The sequence below is a fragment of the Chinchilla lanigera genome, unplaced genomic scaffold, assembly GCF_000276665.1.
Source record: "Chinchilla lanigera isolate Chin_1 unplaced genomic scaffold, ChiLan1.0 scaffold00004, whole genome shotgun sequence".
NCBI lineage: Eukaryota > Metazoa > Chordata > Mammalia > Rodentia > Chinchillidae > Chinchilla > Chinchilla lanigera.
This window is the reverse complement of record NW_004955405.1, coordinates 20,196,841-20,217,624: the sequence shown is the minus strand read 5'-3', so window position 1 is coordinate 20,217,624 and position 20,784 is coordinate 20,196,841. Positions and strand designations below refer to the sequence as shown.

General features: G+C 33.4%; 1 protein-coding gene across 8 annotated transcripts in view; it reads left to right on the top strand.

Moving 5' to 3' along the window:
- Positions 1-20,784, top strand: part of Ppfia2 (protein tyrosine phosphatase, receptor type, f polypeptide (PTPRF), interacting protein (liprin), alpha 2) — a 453,918-nt gene that overhangs the window by 74,042 nt on the left and 359,092 nt on the right. For all 8 annotated transcript variants that reach the window (XM_013517986.1, XM_005374377.2, XM_013518004.1 and 5 more), the window contains one exon: positions 4,702-4,755. In XM_013517986.1, the coding sequence (XP_013373440.1) occupies positions 4,702-4,755 (54 nt within the window). The remainder of the gene's footprint in view (positions 1-4,701; positions 4,756-20,784) is intronic.

The following is a 20,784-nucleotide window of genomic DNA, read 5'->3' as shown; positions in this document are numbered from 1 at the left end:
CATGCAATATTGATCAATCAAGGACTCATTGACAGTTTCTTTCAGCAAAGAATTAGAAGACACTAGAACAACTATGTTAACTATCCTGTATATACATACATACTCAAGTCAAAATTGTTCACAGATCTCAATATTAAAACAGAAACACTAAATCTATTGGAAGAGAAAGTAGGGAAAAACCTTGAAGACATAGGGGTAGGCAGAGAGTTCATGAATTTCCTAATGTTAAAACACTGATTCAGTATAGCTGTGTCAAGGATTAAACTGATAACCACAGGTGTTTCAGCACCTTGGAGAGGGCAATACAATTTTCAGGACTAAATTTTTTAAAAAAATAAAGTCGATCGTATAAGTAATAGATCCTGGTTTCTTTGTCCTGTATAGGTTATAAACTGCACAGTGTGGGATATATCATGCTTCTGTAAATCAGGAAGTAGTCTGTGAGCAACAGCATGCAGAAAGATCCAGTTTGGGTTGGTTTGTCACTTCTTTTTATTTATTATTTTGAGTGGTAAGGAGATAATAAATGCAAGTGGAAGTTTAGTTTATTACATATACAGACAACATAAGGAAGGCCACCACTGTTTCAGCTCCCCAGGTTTTCTAAAGTGGCCAAGATGAGGGCAAGACAAAAGAGGTGCTTGGACAAAAAATTTAAGAGACATTCATTTAGAATCATGTGAGGTAACTCAAAATGGCGTCCCCTTAAATTTTGCACCATAGACACCTTATTACCTCATTCAAATTCTGCTTACCTCATTCAAATTCTGTTCTTGGTCCCCGATCCTGCAACTTGATAAACTGAACTTGGTGATCTAAATAACAAGAGAAGTAGACTGATCTGTCAGGCAGCGCCCAATTGCAAGCTACACCTATGTGTTTTGATGGAAACTTCAGGGACAGTGTGAAGAGTGGTGATACACCCTGTAATCCCAGCACTCAGGAGCTGAGGCAGGAGGGCTGCTGTGAGTTCAAGGCTAGCCTAAGCTACAAAGGGAGTTCAAGGCTACCTGAAATCCATAGTGAAACCTTGTGTCAAAAAGACAAAGAACAAGAAGGAGAAGGAAAAGAAGGAGGAGGAGCAGGAGGAGGAGGAGGATGAAGAGGAGAAGGAGGAAGAGCAGAAAGAGAAGGAAGAGGAGGGGGAGAAGAAGGAGGAGGAGAAGAAGAAGGAGAAGGAGGAAGAGCAGAAAGAGAAGGAAGAGGAGGGGGAGAAGAAGGAGGAGGAGAAGAAGAAGGAGGAGGAGGAGAAGAAGGAGGAGGAGGTGGAGAAGTGCATCAAATACATTTTAAAATTTCTTGGTTATTTAAATTAATTTCTCCATTATTGCATTCATAGTTCCATTAAAAATTTTATTGTTAGCGAGGTGTAGTGATGCCTATCTGCAAACCCAGTACTCAGGAGGCTGAGGCAGGAAGATTGCCATGTGCTTCATGCTATTCTCAGTGACATGGCAAGTTCAAGGCCAGCCTGAACTACATGAGACTCTGTCTCAAAAAGAGCAGAACAAAAGAAAATGGACAAAACAAAACAAAGGAAGTTTTGTTAGTAAGTTTTTAATTATATCTTCCATTTCACTGACTGATATTCAGTTGTTTAGACTTTTTATATCTTCTTGATTCAGCTTTAGTAATTCATATGTATCTAGGAATCTGTCCATTTCTTATGTTTTTGCCATCTTATTAGAACATAAATTCTTGAAGTTGAAATTGTTATACAGATTTAATGCGATCTTGATCTAATACCGATAGCATACATTACAGCATGAGAGAAAACAATCATAAAATTCCTTTGGAATCAGAAAAGACCTGGAATACCAAATTCTGGGCAACAAAGGCAAATCAGTAGGCATCAAAATTCCTGACTTTAAGTCATACTACAAAGCTAGTGTAATTTTTTTAAAAAAGCATGGTACTGGCAAAACAAAACAACAACAAAAAACCAAACTCAAAGATCAATGAAACAGTTTAGAAGTTACAGAAACAACTCTAAACACACTCAGCCACCTTATCAGGATAAAGAACAATTTTCTTTAATACAATGGAGTACTACTCAGCCATAACTCAGAATAAACTTGAGACAGTTGTAGGTTAGTGGATGCACCTTGAGACCATACTCTTAAGTGAAATAAATGGGACACACGTGTGTAAATGTTCCATTGCTTCTCTGGTGTGAGAAACTGAGAGTATTTTTAAAACACTAGAATATATGTTAGCTATTATGAAATAGGAAGAAAATGCTCAATTGGGAAGGATAATTAGGGAAGTGGGAAGGGAAAAGGAAGGAAGGGGAAAGAAAAAAACAAGAAAAGAATAAAAAATGGAAACAAAGTTTTGTAAATGAAGAGAGGAAAAGGGTTTGAAGGGAGAGTGTGAAAAAAGAGGAATTATTATATATCGTGTACAAAATCCCTATGATATGGTCATTTTGTGTACTTAAAATGTACCAGTAAGCTTAATTAAGAACAATAACAAACAGAAGCAACCTGAAAAAAGGAGTTTTATTGTTAATATAAAGTAGATGTGTTCTTAGAATATGGAGGAAAAATGTTTAACTGCAGTATATACTTAACGTCGTTTTTTATCTTTCATATGATTAGTACTTTGTTTTTGTTATGGCCATAGCAGAGGTTTTATCACACAATGTAATGGGCTATGTATTTTATTTTCTATTAATATTGTATTGTAGCCATTTTACTATGTAATGCCATCAGTTCATTTCCTGAAATTTCTAAAGTATTTTTAAAATATATTTTATCTTTGAATTCAGTGTAGATATTTATTTTGTTTGTTGATGTATAAATACATATTTACTGCATTATTTTATTTTTCATGGACATTATTTCTTTAGATCATTTAATAAGAATGTTAAAGAACATTTAAGATGCTGAAGACCAAATAATTTAGGTGATTTGATTCTTTATGGTGTATATGATGGAACAATAAAGGATGTCAGTGGGATGGTGAAGAAGAACACTTGGAAAGTGGATAAATCAGTGAAAGTGTACTAAATGAGGTACTTTGACTTTTAAGAGGTGGAAAGCTACCTTAAACTTAATTGTAGTTAGAAAAATCATGGAGTTTTAAATGTTACTTCAATGAAAGAATCATCATCCTGTATTGTTTTGATTCTTTGTCAGACTCCTTTAATATCTGATGCACTTTTTATGCCCTCTTTTAAAGCCAGAATGGAAAAGGGACTAGAGTAGTTCCTCAGAAGGATGTTGCCTAGGAAAAAAAATTTGTATTTATCCGTGTATACACATAGCATACCAATTTCGGAGAAGATAACTTAATAATTACCTTGGAAATATTTCTTTTCATTGCCTTATTACAAGTGACCCTTAAAAGAGCATGCACAGCAAAATTTATTATCCATTTAGTTCCTGCTCGAAATCATCTCCTTAAAACAGAAGTATTTACAAACACCAACTTTTACCCTGCTCCTGCCTTCACGTTTCTAGGTGTTTGAGATGCCAACCTTAACCCTATGTTGTATTGTTGATATCCCATTCTTGAAAACTTAGGAAAAATGAGCTGATTAATTCCCAAGTGAATTAGCAACATATATTTCCTTAATGATAGCAAAGTATAGGCTGCTTAACAAATCATAGGAAATAATTCTTTTATTACAGTCTGGATTCAGTTATCCTCCTTTTCTACTTTTTATTGCAACTATATTTTCCTAGGTCCTTCAGTGCTATCTCCCTAATGAGATGCAAACAAATAAGAAATAATCTGGGACATAGGAAAGAGCCTTTTTAGCGAAAGTATAACTTTTTATTGTACCTCAAACTGTTAACCCGCAGCCTTTGAACAAGCAGGTGTGGTCTTCTGCGTGTGTGTGTGTGTGTGTGTGTGTGTGTGTGTATTTCATTTCCTTGTTTTGTTTATTCATTTGTGAGGAAGGAGAGATGGTTTAAAAGTTAAAACCATTGTTAATATTAAAAATGTGGGAGATTTTATTTTAAAATTTGGAATTATAGTTTTTTCTGAAGAAGTCATGGCAGATAACCCTGATATCAAAGTCCTGTAACTGATAAGGCCAAATTTAATTGTCCCTACCAACATGCCACAGCCTCCACAGTTTATCACAGTATCACCCACTTATGTCTCCATTTACGCTAAGTTCAACATCTGTATTCATTAGGCAGGCATGACCTTGTGTGGTAACTGATTCAGCATTACAATTGTTCTTTGAAAGAACCTCTAATGTACCCATATTTCTTTATATCTTCTATATGTACAACTAAAGTTAAACAGAAATAGTTTTAAAATTCTGCAGTTTAGCCTTCTCACATGTATTTAATATTCTTAAAAATATTTTAATTGCAATTTAATTTCCTTTTTTGTATTCTACCCTCACTTAAACTCTTTAATGATGAAACATTTATTTTCCTGTCTAGAACCATTTTCTTTTCATATCTCAATAATAATTACCATAATAAATAATAATCATAATAATTTTTCCTATGTTACAGACAAGAAAATATCTAGATATTTAGATATAACCTATTTTTTATTTTAAAGAGAAAAAAATAAAAACGCAATAGCCTATTTTTATAGTATTACATTATGTTAGTTTTTTTTAAAGTAGCGGAAGTGTCTTACTTTGTAGCTAACGACAGTATTACACTGTGGGACTCGGGAGGGTCCATGCTTTTGTGTAGCATTTTACAATTAATGCTTCTCCCCTTTCAGGATATCGAATCCCTAACAGGAGGGCTGACTGGTTCTAAGGGGGCGGATCCACCGGTAAGTTACATTCTTCATTAGATTCAAGAGTCAATCAATTGAATTTTGTACTAGATCCTCTGACAGCTGCTTGTATACTATTTCTGTTATGTAGGTATGCTTCAAATATAGCTGTGGCAGTGGTAAGGTGACTGTGAGGTGTGGTAAGGTTTTTCAAAATGTTGTAATTCCTCGTAAAATTTATCATCCTTTATTAGCAATAAAAACAGAAATAAAAGTTCCGGGCCATGGATATAATTCAGTGGCATAGTGCTTGTCTGGCAAGTGCAAGGTCCTTAGTTCGATTCCCGGTACCAAAAAAAAAAAAAAAAGCAGAAATAAAAGTTTCATTGTATGTCAATGATTTATGTCCTACCAGTATGCTACACTGACTCAAGAGTTTACCATTTCAAACATACTGTAAGATTTGGGTTGCAGTGCATTTTCTGGTAACTGAGAAAGTTATATTTGTGCTATACATAGCACTGATTCTTGATATTGTTGTTTTTTTCTAACTTAACTCAGAAGACTAGAAAATTAGAGAAATTATTCTCAAATTTTTTTTTTGTTGTTGTTGTTGTTGTTTTTTTTTCGGCTTTTTCTCCGGTACTGGGAACTGAACTCACGACCTTGCGCTTGCCAGGCAGGCGCTTTGCCACTGAGCTGAATCCCCAGCCCCTTATTCTCAAATTTTAATGGGTTATTTTTAGTAAGAGGTTTGGTGCTCTAGTATTACAACATATTCTTTCTTCCTGTGATGTCTGATTTTAGAAAACTTTGGTTAGGATGACATTGCTGGGACTTCAAGCTTGTCATACAAACACCAACTTAAGTAATGAGACAAATTCAATTTATTTCAATAAATGGTCAATACATAAATTCTTATCACTGTTTGCTTGTGGCTTAGCATGGCAAGATTTAATGAAGAACACACAGAACTCAGTGTTATTAGTTTTTAGTCATACATCACATTGGCATCTAGTTGAAGAGCACAGTTTCATTAAAACATTAGTGAGGTATTTAGAAATTAATTTTGACTATAGATCTCTCAATTCTATCTCACTCTCAGGTGTCTCATGATGACCAGTCTTCATACTGACAAGATTTATGCTCAGTCTTATATTTAGACATTGTAGAGAACTGCTGATGTGATATAATTTCACTGTTCTGTGTTCCCCAGTGCTTGTAGAACAGTAGTCTGTCCTTTAGTCTGTTCCACTGGTTTTCAGATCTGTTTTTTTGCCAATATCATGCTGATTTTATCACAGTAGCTTTGTAGTATAATTTCAGATCGGGGATTGTGATACCTTCCTGCCTTGCCTTTGTTTCCCAGGATTGCTTTTGCTATCCTGGGTCTATTCTGATTGCAGACAAATTTTAGGAATGTTTTGTCTAGACCTGTGAGATATACCAATGGTATTTTCATCAGAATTGTATTGAATGTGTATAACAATTTTGAGAGTATGGCCATTTTCACAATTTTTATTCTTCCAGTCCATGAGCAAGGAACGTCTTTCCAGTTTTTGAAATCCTCTTCGATCTCTTTTTTCAGAGTACTGAAATTTTCACTATATAGATCTTTTACTTCTTTTGTTAGACTGATTCCTAAGTATTTCAATTTTGTGGATGTTATTGTGAGTTTTTTCTTTTTAAAATAAAAATAAAACACTTCCCTCATCTGTTCACTGATGGCTAAAAGAATTTTACAGTAAAAGAACAGTCACTTTTAAAATGACTTGTTCCTTGCTTAAAATAAATACATACCTTTGGAAATGGTGACAAAATCTTACTTGTCATTTTTATGTTAAAACAAATGAATTTACTATTTCACTTGAGAAAATGTGTTTCTACACATAGAAGATTGAATGCACATGCAGTCTGGTTGTTGAAAGAGACCACTGGCATGACAAGAAAAGATTGCAGACAGGAAAGATGGTGCACAGAATGCAAACTTCATCAACTTCATCCCTCACAGATAAAAGTGAATAAGCATTAGGCATACAACTTTTTATCCTGAAGTTTCCACTATATAGCACCATTTATATTATTATGAAGAAAAGGGTCTTTCTACTACATGATTTACCATAACAGTAGGTATTTTATACTAATGCTTACATTTTCTAAAATTCAAGGATGTGCTTATAACTTATTTTCAAGTGGAAAACATCATAAAAAATTTTAGGGTATGTAGGGTTTACATAATCTAGGGGTTCATGAGTATGCAATGTTTCATTGTCTCCAATTACAGAAGTTATCTGAAGCATACTGCCAGAAACTGTGCAGTAAAGTCATTTTATTAGTTCTCTGTAGAGCTTTATAAACTTGTCTAAATATGAAGTGGAAATGTTCATAGTAGCCTTGATTACATCAGTCATTGAAGAAGAAAGCTTTGAAATAAGTTGTTATATTTCCTCCCAAGTTAGAAAATGAAAGTCAGATTCAGAAAAGAAAAGCAAAAATAATTGAAATCATTTAAAATTTTCTATTATTATTCCTTCTTTAAAATGTAATACATCATCAAATACTGTCACTTCTAAAGTTACGTTTTTCATAGAAATGTTTGCAGTGTACTACAAAAATCTTTCCATGGTGAAATTTCCATTGGTTAAGAGATTCAACATCTTTTCATTTTGATTCATGAACAGAATATATAAAGTGCAGAATAAGAGTCTCTCACAAGGATACACAGCTGTAGGGTAATTTATTTACCAGTATAATAGAAAATTCAGAGATTCTTAACTATAAATGCTCTATTTCACACTTTAAAATTTTTCTCTGGGGATATACAAATATTATTTACAAAGCATTAGAAAATGAGTGATGTTTGTATTATTTCAAGTAGTAAAGCATGTATAAAGTTACCACTTTTATGATATTATTATAAACAAATCTGCATGTATAGTAAGAATAAATTTGAGGAACTCCAGAAATGTTTTTGCATTAACAATTTTCATAAAAAATATTACAAAGATTTATTGAAAACTCAAGTTATCTCAGTTTCAATGTAAATAATGAAAGAGAACTACTCATTCATGATTTTCAAGGAGAATTCAAGAAATTTTACAGTGGATTTCTTTTAGAGAAATTATTTTTTAAAATATATTTTAAATGTAGAAACTCGACATTAACTAACAGCAAATAGAACTTGTAGAATTTTCTAAATCACATAGTTATCCTAGCAAACTCTTCTGTTGCAGAGAAAAATTTTTCCATTGCATATTAACTTACATCTGTCTTTGAAAAATTGCATTAAAGGATATTCAACACTCTCATAATTTTCTCATTCAAAAAATTGGACTACATGTTAACTTCCAGTGTAAAAAACTTGGCATATGTTTCTTAAGAAAATAAAATAGAAACTAGGTAACATAAATTTGGTAATATTTGACAATTAAATTAAATAATGCTTATTAAACACAGCTGGCCCTCTGTTACCATGAATTCTGAATGTATGCATTTGACAAAATGTGAATCAAAATACTTATAAAAGTAACTGCATCACAGATTTCCTTCCTTGTCATTTGTCTCTAAACAATCCATGTATGTACACAGCATTTACTTTGTTCTTAGGTATTTCAAGAACTCTGGATATGATTTAAAGTATATAAGATGATGAATGTAAGTTATATGCAAATAATGTGCTTTTATGTAAGGGTTTTGTCTTCAGATTTTGGTATCCACAGGGTTTTTTTTTTCCTGCACCGGGAATCAAACTCACGACCTTGCACTTGCCAGGCAAGCTCTGTGCCGCTGAGCTAAATTCCCAGCCCTCCACAGGGTTTCTTGAAACTAGTTTCCCATGTGTACTGAGAGATGTTTGTGTACCACTTTGTCATATTTTTAAATGCATTAATATTAACAACATTAAAATGTGAAGTCATTGGGAACTGTGGAGAATCAGCAGGTCTAGGTAGCAAATTCTCACCTAATCCCCAGGAAGGCCAGGATAAGGCATAGGGTCTCAGCTTCAAATGGCCAAGAGGACTGTTGACACTGAAAATCTAGGATCTTCCAGTTATGAATCTCCCACATGCCTGTAAAACAGGGCCCTGGTGTTTGGAAAGTTGTGGTTGTTCCATCTGTTGTAGAACTAGCAGTGTGAGGTATTGCTGCCCATGTTGAGCCCACGAGCTGGTGTTATAGAGATGTTTGTTGCCCAGCCCCTCACCTGTTGCCACATTCCTTCCAGAATGTAGGCTTGGGCTAAGTCCACAGGTGTGATTGAGTAATCTGCTTGGCAAGAAATGTTAAGTTCGGTAATCCAGATGTAAGCAGCTTAATATACACAATGTGGGGTGTTTGTCTTTGTAATTTGGTTTAAGAAAATATCCTGATTCTGAAGTATTTACTTTTTTATCATATCTGATGTTTCTTTAAAAACCCAATAGAACAAAATCCTAATAAAAAGTAATGTAGAACAATGTGCAGTAAGTATTAATATGACTGAAACTTTAGACAATGTAAAACATTCTGGAACATATTTCATTGTGTTAGTTATTGGGAAAATGTAAAAAGGTTTTGTGCTGTTTCAGAGTTCCTCAGAGTTTAAGTCCACCTCACTGCCTCATGCACAAATCACAAGATTGCTACTTCAGAGATCCAGTTCCTTCCTTGTTTCTCTCCCCACCCTCAAGTCTACCCTGGAATTACAGGATCTATAAAGCTGGTGACTGTAAAGCTTAGCATTTTTAAAATGTGTTCCAATTTTCCATTCTCCAAATGCTATTGGTTCTCTTTAAGAGTGAAAAATAAGTGAATGCCCATATAACTCATCTTTGTGCTCTATAAACACACTGTACTGAACATTCTTCAGCTCTATTAATTTTCTCCTTACTGATTAAATCAGAATTCTGTGTTTTGTACTTTCGATGTTTTTGTACTTTCTGTTCTCATTTTACAGCTTTTTAATCGTTCTAAGCAATTGGATAAACACAGCATAGAATTTTTTATAAATTCAATTTCCCAAGCATACTATTTAGACCAGGTTTCACATCTTTCTACTCGTTAACTGGCTTCAAACTTAAACCTTCAAGTTGATATAAATTTTATGACTTAAAGAAGCTGATTTTCTACTTCAAAATATTAAAAATAAAATAATAAAATTATAAGATAATCTTCATTATCTAATTTTATTTTTTTCAAAATGAATCTTATAATCATGTACTAGATACTTGACTAGGTTTTGGAAATGCAAGTTCTTAATTTCAAAGTCCTTAAATATAGAGAGGTATATAGTTTTGTGACAAAGTGAAAGTCAAACAAAAAGATCGAGTAATCCCATTGGTGAAAATAAAAAAGATCTGGATGAAACAGAACAAGTAGAAGGAAATGATATTTAGAATGATCGTTGCAGATGAGTTGAGATTTGGCAGGTGAAAGAGTGAGGCATGATGTTCTAAGGAGCAGTACCTTCACAGAGTGCAAATAGAAATGCAACATGATGGGGGAAGGGCAGGAACTAAGTGATGATGGGAGGTGTTGGTGAGCAGAAGGCTACAAGGCTAAGCTGGAGTGAGAACATGAAAAAGTTAGTGGAAGAAATTTGTCCTTTCCACTAAGAATTATAAGAAGTTTTAAAGTTTTTAAACAGAAGAGCCTCTTAATTAGACCTTTACTTTCTTGACTCTGATTGAAGAGTGCATTAGAGAAAAGTACAAAAACGCAAAATCAGTGAAAAGATTCTTGCCAAGAACCAAAAGATGCCTATGAAATTATAAGTGATAGTGTTGTCTATTTTGTCAGATATAAAAAAGTAAATTCTGCATGTGCTCGCTTATATATAGAAATTGCAAAAGATCTGACAGAGAAATGTATTAGACATTGGGAAGGACAGGGAAGAGTATAGTAGAAATTTGGATAATGGATACCCAAACATAGAAATAATAAGTTCTAGCACCTGACAACATAGCGGGGGATATAGATCTCTATAACCTATTGTCTCTTTTAAGAATCAGTAGAAGATCTTGTTTGCTGAAGCTCTGTATCATTGCTAATGTTTTTAAAATTATTTTTCATTCTTTTTAATGGTTTGATCAATATTGAATTCTTACACCCGGTAATCTGAGCAAATTCACTGAAGATAACAATATGTAATATAAGAACCACTGTTAATTCCTATCATTTTGTTTTGAAACCCTATATCATTGTCTTGTTTACACTTTGTTTTATTTTTGTCTATGTTGTTGTTATTTTATTATTGCTTTTTATTCCCTTTATAATAAAAAGTAAATAAAATAAAAAGCAAAAAAACAGAATAAGTAGAAGAGAGGATCTTAAAGTTTTCAAACATGCAATAATGATAAGGAAATAGAACATTAATTTCCCTGACCTGATCAGTACATAGTGTATGTAGGTATTCAGATAATTCATTGTATTCCATTAATTTGTACAATTTTTATGTGTTAACCAAAAAATTTTTAAATATTTAAGGAGAAGACTATTTGAGAGTAATATTTCAGGAAAATTCAATATTGGAAAGCAATAAAATGATGATGACAATGGAAAGGAATAAATTCATTCATGAGATATGTAGAACATAATGAATACACACGAATAAATTGTTATTTGGCAAGATAATAAGACCTGTTAAGAGGTCAAATTTGCCACATCAACTTTCTGCTTTGGTAAGTGGGTGAAAGCAGCATTTGTAATGAGAAGTAATACGTGACACAGAACATTCTCAGGGCGGCTAATGAAATAGTACGCAATAAGTGTAATAAACTAGAACTTTGTATTATTGCCCAGATACTTTATTTTTGTAGACAGTAACAAAATATTTTGAAATATATATTAATATATATCCAGGCTCTTTGTTGTATAATTTCAAGTCAAATATTAATTATTTTAATTCAACTGACTTTTCTTCCTAAAATATCACAATTTTTATTTAAAATAGCAATATCATTTTAACCATAAAAATTTAAATATTTGTAGTTTGTCTTGTTTCTTTATTCCTTTCCTTTTATTTCTATTAATTTTTACTATAAACATATATATACTTGTATGTATATGTAATGTATATAAATATATATTTGTAAATATAAATATATAAAGCATGTGACAGATATGTAAATACTATATATATATAAATATAAATATATATATATCTCCTACACAGAAAATAAAGGGATATTTTTAGTCTCTTTAGTTCTTGACTGAATAGAAGCTTGTCTTTAACTAGAGTATTCTTATCTAACACAATTGCGTAAAACTATTTTTATCGTTCATCAAAACTGCTTATAATTTACAATGAATTTAGCTAAAAAAAAGTAGGAATACAGCTTTACACATATAATTCATCATTAAAATGTGAAATTATGAAGTAAGATCAAAGTTTGTAAGGGAAATATTTTTATAACACCTACTGTGTACTTGTACTGAAGGCTTGATCCTAAAGCATCAGTTTTCAGAGGTGGGACTGAGAGAGGTGGTTGGAAATTGTTAACCTCATTAGCGGATTAATGCATGGACGAGCTCGCAGCTGAATGAACTGAGAGGAAAGGGGGCATCCTTGGAGGAAGTAGGTCCCAGAAGGCAACACCTACAAGAATATATTCTCCACAGCTCCTTCCTGTCTGGGTTCTTCGCACTGTTTCCTGGATACCCTAAGGAAAGGAACTTATGTCTACCAAGTATTTTATCCCTGATGATCCTGCAGTGGAGCCAGCTGCAGATGTATTGAAACCTCTGAAACTGTTAGTCCAAATTAATCTTTCCTCTTTTAAATTATGTTTTCAAGAATTTGCATACAACCACAAAAAGCTAAACAGGACAGCCTGAGGTGACAGAGCCTGTGCAGACTGAAGAGTGCTTGCTTTGCTTTTTTATGGACTCCAAAATTGTGGTGGCATCTGTCCTACAGCAAGAGATCGGAGCTGGTATTCTGAAGATTTGCTCCTTTTTCACTACTTGTGTTTATTACAGTTTGGCTGAGGAGGCAGTTGCACACAGTTTTGTCTTGGGCTTCTCTTTACTTTCCCTGGGCCCCTAGAAGCTGAAAGGTAACGTTTATTCTACTTTTGGAGCCTTTGTACTAAGAGCATTTTTATGGAAGGGAAAAAGAACTTATTCTACTCTTTTTTAAGGTGTTAGTCTTTTAAATGTGCACACAATCAGGAAAACATGAATCAGCAAAATATAAATGCTTAAAAATTGGTTTTAAGTAACAGTGATTGCCACTACAGGCAATTTTAAAAAGGAATCTACTCATATATTTGTAATAAATTTAAAGTTGAGATACTGCATAATTCTTACTTAGAATTCAAATCTATGTTGATTCAAGAATACTACAAATAGTAATATGCTTTAGAGATTTTACGATAGACTGTGAAATTATTCTTCAAAGAGATATTTCAAACTATTGAAGTGTACTTAGATAATTGGAAGTGTTACAGGAAAAGTATAGGATTTAAAGTATTGAAAACTCAACATTTTACTCCCAGAATTCACCAAGGTCCTATGAAAGTCACTAAATCATCTACGGAGAGTATCAAAATATTCTTGTCTTTTATTTGTAAGAAAATTCATAGTTAGAGCAGATAACAAGTTTTGTGCAAAAGTCTATTTTTTCTATTTTTCTTTAAATCATACTGCAATGGGTAATATACATGCATATTTTCCTTCTACTGGCAACTACTTCTGTAAAAATTCTTTTAAAATAATCCAGCTTCCCCTATCCAGAAATACAGGGTTTTGTTTGATTTCACTCACTATTCTCCAAAGGCTAATCATTTAAATAAAAATTGATATTCTATCCAACATCGTTTTTCTAACTTTTAAAAAAAGCATCTAAATAGTAAAATTAAAAATAAGCATAAGATGCCTAATTCAAGATAAAGCTTATTAGACTGATCTTTTAAAACTGCAGATTTACAATAGATATGTAAATATGAGAATGAAGAAAGGTTGAAAATGGAATGATAAAAAAAAGCATGATATATTAACTGACAAAAGCCTATATTGTGTTAACATCAGAAATCATAATCTGTCAAGAAAAATATGAATTATACAAAAGTGAGATACTTCAAATAAAAATTAGTACATTTAAATGTTCATGGATTCAACAACAATCATTTAAAATACAGAAAAAAAATAATGAAACAAAAAATTTCAATCATGTTGGAATATTTTAACATACTTCTCTCAGTAACTAGTTGAACAAGGTAATAAAACATATAAAGATAATGATTTGAGCCATATAATAAGGAAGCTTGACCTCAATGATATATTCAAAGCAAGTCACAGGTCCTGCTTACCTTCCAAATGAGGGCATTATAGAAAAAATGAACATAGGACTCACCCTAATGACTATCTGTCATAAGAAGCCAGAGGTGAAACAAAAGCTGATAAGAACATTATGAGGGAAAATGAAAGTCTGTCTCTCACAAAGTTACAAAAATCCTTAGGAACATTTTTCATTAATTAAATGAAGCAGTAAAGGTATAATATCAGGACAAGTTCATTTTGTTCCAGAAAAGTAAGATCTATACAGTTATTATACAGACAGAAATAAAACTCTAGGAGGTAGATTTAAAAATAGTACTTTATTCTTTTCATTTTGCCCCTCTGTGCAAAACTTCACTTCTATAGACAAATTAAAATACATATGCTATTGGCAGAATTTTACATTACTGTGATTTAACAATACTGGTATTTGAAGCTTGTTATTTCTAACAATGCATTTGTAGCAATGTTTTACTTATTGTATACTTCTTAATATAGGTACTTAATATATTTCATCCTAAAATTAATTTCCAGTATAAAAATTCTCTATCAAGTATTAATTTCATAGAACACACCTAGTTGCAAGCTAAAGCGTACAGTTGATGTCCTTGATCATCCCCCTCTCCTCCCCTCCGTGCTTAATTTCCTTTCTACAACTTATAAAATTTCACTTTGAACCAATGTATTTGGAAACATTGATACATTGAGTAAATTGCATTATATAGTTGTCTTAATTTTTCTTATCTAATCCAGATGATGCTGAATACTATAAGGAATGTATGTAGAGTTCTATGTCTTAGTCCTTTAAGAAATGTAATTTTATATTCTTCAACATATTAAGATAATCCCACACATTTTAATGCTACTCAATCAATTTTAAATATTTATTTGAATGTTAAGGAGTTCCATTACCAGGATATTATAGTAAGAAACATAGTGGTAGGTACATAAAAGGAAATTTTACTGATATTAATGTTGAAAATGTACTAAGAATTCTAATGTATATCTAAAGTGTAACTATGCAAATGCAGGTGTTCTTTAAGTGTATATAGATTTTAATTACATATCAATCTAAACCCACTAGGTCAAATATTCACAGAACCAAATCTAACTCTGTTACATCACATTAATGTTGAATTTTATACAAATGGCTCAGAAATTGGCTTTTCTTTATTGTCCTTTCTTAGGATGCTGTTGCGCTTGGATACTCATTTTTGGAAAGCTTTAAATAAATAGTTTCATTTTGTGATCCTATCAGAGGACTCTATAATCCTTACACTGGGATTACTAGACTACAGACTTTTAATTTTTTTTACAATTTAATTTCTTTCTTTAAATATCTCATGTAATACAATGTTTCTCACTCATTATTATTTTTATATGTTTTTAAATTATTTTAATATGTTATCATTGACAGTCAAGATTCACAGATGTTTCTGATCACTTTTTTCTTCTTCTTCCATGGGACTATTTATTCTTTAGGTGATTTTCTTATTTTTCATATTAATATTTCATATTTTTCATTTCTTAAATACTCCAATTGCTTGTTTTTATCTAAATTTGTGAGTACGTGTCATCACAAATTTAAATTAAGAACTGGTGTAATGTTTTTAACTGACCATAGAGTGTGTTCAGTTCTCCACACCCTTATTACTTTACTTATATGTTTACTCTTATATTTATACTCGTATGCATTCATATGCACATATATGTTATATACAAAATATTCCATTGAGATTGTGCATCTTTGTCTGTTGTGAAGAGAACAACAGGAAGGTATAATTAAGGCAAAATCCAAGGAAGACCTCTCTGAGGAAGTACGGACAGAGTGGTGACTCTGAAAGAAAAAATAAACTGTATACAGTAGGGATTATTAGCCCCGAAGCGCTCCACAGACAGCAGCAATGGAAATCAGCAACTGAGACCAGCACTCTGCAGAGTCCCAGGATGAGGGGGCATTGAAAGGTGGCAGCTGGCAGTGGCAAAGACCAGCAGCCAGCAGTGTTGACGGAAGGCATCCAGCGTTGACTGTGCCAGCTGGTGGTGTCAGGGTTGCTGGCAGAGCTGTACTTTGCTGATTTCTGATTCCAGTCTGAATCAAGCTAAAGATCCTTCAACTGGCAACATTTGTAACTGTACTTATTTAAGGATCTTAAAACGTAATCATTCTAGACTCAGGTTTGACACTAAATTCAACAAACGGTGTTACTGTAAGAAAAGGAGAGGAAATTAACAGACATAGAGGAGAGAAAAGTAACATATGAAAATAGAGACAGAAATTTTAGTGTTGCATTCATAAGCCAAGGAACACAAGGACAGCAAAAAGACAAGTCTCCTGTAGACGAGAACCATAGAATCATCAAATCAATTCTTCTTTGGAAATTCCAGAAAGGATCAAACGTGCTGAACATTTGATTTTAGACTCCCATATCCAGTACTGTAAGAAAATTAATATCTGTTGTTTTAATCCAGCAAAGTTTTGGTAATTTGTTACTGCAGCCCTCGGATATGGAAGTAATGAACAAAGGAACTTACAGTGATTGAAACTTAGTGAACAAATGACACAGTAGCATTAAATGTAGTTTGAGTGAAAGGAACCAACTACTAGATCATGTTGGGTTGTGGGAACTTGGATTTTATTTCAGTTGCTATGGAAAGTCATGGGAGAGTTTTATGTAAGGACATGATAAGACCCATGTTTTAAAATGATTTTACTGAATACTATTAAAAATTAAATGGACTAGGATACAAATTGAATTAAGAAGGACCTGACGAGGAAATAAGCTAGTATGGAAATCCAGAAAGAGATGGTGGCAGTTTGCTTCAGGATGGTGATGTCAGGAATATGATACCTTTCAAAGTTAGAAGACATGATTTGCAGAAGGATTGGAGTTTCATGTTGAGAGAAAACTAAAGATGCTCCTAAGTTTTGGTGTGAGCCGTTGGATAGATAGATTTTCATGAAATGTATCAAAACAAGGACCACACGTAAAAGAGATTTAGGAGTGGGAGTGGATAGAAAATGTTGTTTACATTGACATGTGTGAATTATTCATTTAAACTTTAATTTACATTTGAGTGACATGAGTATATACGTAGTACTTATAGGCACAGAATAGTGAGATCATGTAGAGAGAGAGTGTAGAAAGAAAAGTCTAAAACCAAGCCAATATTGAAATAATTTAGAGGAAAAATATGCACCAAAGAAAGTTTAATAAGGAGCACTCAGGAGAAAAGAGTTATTCATGTTTTATTAGAAGGAAAAAGTGGAAGGAAATTGGGAACCAAGTCATATTTCTCTACTGATTCATTTTTATAAAAAATAAGATTATTTTCAACATAATGACTGAATTCAGGACTTACCTTCTGTCTTATTATTTTCTCTGCAGGGACAAAATACCATGACAGTCAAAGTTAAGGGAGGAAAAGTTTATTTCAGCCCACAGTCTCCTAGTTTTGAGGCAGAGGAGCAAAACAGAGGGGAATCACAGAGGAGAAACAATCCATGGTGTGGCAAGTAGAAGGCAGTAGCGGTAGTAGTAGTAGCAACAGCAGCAGCAGCAGCAGCAGCAACTTGCCTTTTTTTAAATATTCTTTTTATATTCCATCAAGGCTACACACTAACTGATTAGTGCCACCCTTATCCAGAGTGGGGATTCCATTATCCACACACTTAATCCCAGTATCACATGCTTAATCCATAGTCCCACACCCTGAATCCAGCACCTCCAAAAAGCCCCATCTATGGCCACATGAGGCTTTGAGAGGATATTTAAATATAAGCAGTAACACTCTCTCACACCTTGGGAAAAATTTTCCCCAGAGTAACTTTCTGAAATTTCTGTGCCTTTTGTTTTTATGCTATTATTCATTATTTAAATTGAGATTAAAGTGGAATTTCACACCAACTGCCAATAATATCTTAAGGTCACTTTTTATTAGCTTTACAAAGCTTATTAGCCTTAATAAAGTTTTGTTCTTAATTTCATAACCAGTTCATGTAGTATAACTTTAAAAACTAGTTTCCATATGTAAAATTCAAGTGAATAGTAAAGGAGAATATGAAATTATACCCAATTCCAAATTTGGTTCATTCACAAAGTAGGACCAGCCTTTCACAACTGTTACAATCACAGTAATGTACACTTGGGGGGGGGGAACCCTACAGACTGTACCACGGTATACCTTAATCTGCAAATATAAAATAAAAACAGCACATCACTTTCTCATCATAACTTGTTGGTGGGAGAAATGAAACTAAGATCAAAGGTTTTCCTCTGGATGATAAAAATTGGAACTTCTTTTCATAATTAATTAAAAGGTGTTGTTATACTAAAGAAGAAATGATAGACTTCAGTTTCATTAGGAGAAAGTTAACATAGAGAATAATTATTAAATACTGTGCTCATGTGAAATAGGTATGAAGGCAAAAAAAAATGGCCATAAGGTTTAATATCAATTTTATTACTTCTTATCTTTGCAATTTTAGACAAGCTATTACATGCACAGAAGGTTGGTTCTTTCATCTATAAAGTTAAGCCTGAATTTTTATTTTAAGTGTAAATTTGTGGTAAAATGTGGTGATGATAATTAAGACCCAGAGCATCTCATGCCCTCTATTTATAACTGCACCAATAGTACTGTAACACTGTTCGGAATCATCCCGAGATCTGGCCTTTGGGAGAAAGAATAAAGTAAAGAGTACAGAGAGAGAATAATGACGATAGGAAGGAAAGCAAATAGCATTTTCAAGTTCTAGGCAGGTAGCATAGGATGGAAACATCGACCTTCGACTGACTAGTCACTCAATGTTGCCTGCTATAGCAAGAATAAATATCTGCTTTCATCATTATGAATTACTTTATTCCTCTATAAGAAACTAAGGTAAATAACGTTTATATTCATAAATATTCACCCTTGTTTATTAGGCCTTTCATTTGAGGAGGTGATTCAGTCACTAGTAGTTGAGTACAGTATGGGTTTTAGTATTGTTACAGACACTTCCAGCAATACACAGGCTTGAAATCCTTCCATTTGTACTATATACTTGCTGTTTTGTATAAGTATTACAATGTCAGAAGGTTTATCTAAGTGGCCTGCCTACCTTCAACTTTCAGAAGATACTTCAGGCCTGTGTCATAAAAAAGAACAGGGATCTCTCTTTGCATTTTGTGCCTTTCCTAGCAATGGGCAATTGTTCTGCTAGGCTTGGAGCAGGAGCAAGGGGGAGGAGAGAATGGGACTTGGGTCTACTCTTGCAGTGTCTAAGTTGATTCTGTGCACCAAACCTCAGAATTGGATCTTTTTTCATTCCCTTGCCCCTACTCTAGCGGATCAAGAATACACTAAGATTTTTGCCCTTCCTCCAGGAGATAAAAAAAAAAAAAAAACAGCCTCTGCCCTGAAGTAGTGATTCTGTAACCCTATATCCTGCCCTTGCTACATGTTGGTAGCCCCCTTCCTTGTTTCATTGCATTTCCTTGGGATTAAGCAGGGTAAAGTGTTTTTTTCTGCTGTCAGGTGCTGAGTGGAGAAGATTTCTTCATATCTACCAGTGGCAGCTGTTCTTGGCTGAGAGAAAGGAGTGAACAGTTTTTCTGTCTCTTTGCTACTGGCAGCCAGTCTTTCTCTGAGACTTATGGAAAGGTTTCTTGTTTCTTCCCTGTAGGCACATGTTCTTTATCATCAAATCATGAGCTTGTATTGGATGCTACAGGGTTCTTGCCCTTTTCTTCATGACAGATGAACTTTCTCTTTCCGTGACTATCATCTATGAAAATACTGGGATCAAACAGCTAAGCTCATCCTGCAGAAAAGCTGGGATCAGCCAGGTGCAGACTCCCCTTGAGTACGATGCTCTCAGGAGTTATGACCTCTCATGGTAGCTCATGCTAAATCTTTAAGAATTAGTAAAGTAAGTTGCCTTCTCTTACCTACTTGTATGGTTGCTTTCACCTGGCTTAGTCAGTATACCCCATCTTCACTCTGAAGAATTTGCATTTGATACTTTTTCATCTGAACATCATGAGCCCTTGGCCTTTGTCCTCTGATTACTAAAGGAAAAAATATTTTAGTGACCTGAGTCTTTTTCATTGCTAGAATAGAAATGATGTTTCCTCAATACTTTCCATATCTTAAGTGGAAATAGAACTTCTTATACAACTTACTTTTTTGTTTTTACACTATTGGAACACATTTTTACTTTGGTTGGTTACCAGAGAAATAATTTGGTTGGGGCTGAGTGGAGATATAAGCAGTGCTAAATTCGGAATTAAATACTAGATGGGCCTCAACAGAGTCAGATATAACACTCAGACAGCCAAGTAGATTGAAAAAATTGAAGAAAGATTCCATCTCAGCCTCTTATCTTGCAGTCAGGAAATTGGATTTTGAAGGATAAAATGTCTATCATTGGACAATTTGTTCTTTTTAAATGTTTCTTTCTTTTTTGTCTTTTTGAATACCTATTTTTTTTGTGTGTTTTCCACTCCAATTGCTGAATTGATTTCTGTTTCCAGAATAATATTATACAGTTTATGTGTTTCCACATCATCATGTCATTTTCTAGGTCCTATTTCCAGAGAACTTTTGTTCTGCCCAAATTTGTCTTCTGTTTCTCCCTCCATGTTATTGTTTATCTCCACAATTCACTGTCTTATTCAAATTTTAAACCTGAACTTTTTAAAACATCTGAATTATCAATAACTGAAATTGTTGCCAAAATTTACTTATACATTAGCATTTTTGAGAAAAAAATGAAATGAAAATGAATTGTAAGGAATAATGCATTGTGCCGCTTTTGTGGTGTACTGCAGTATGCTGAAGCCT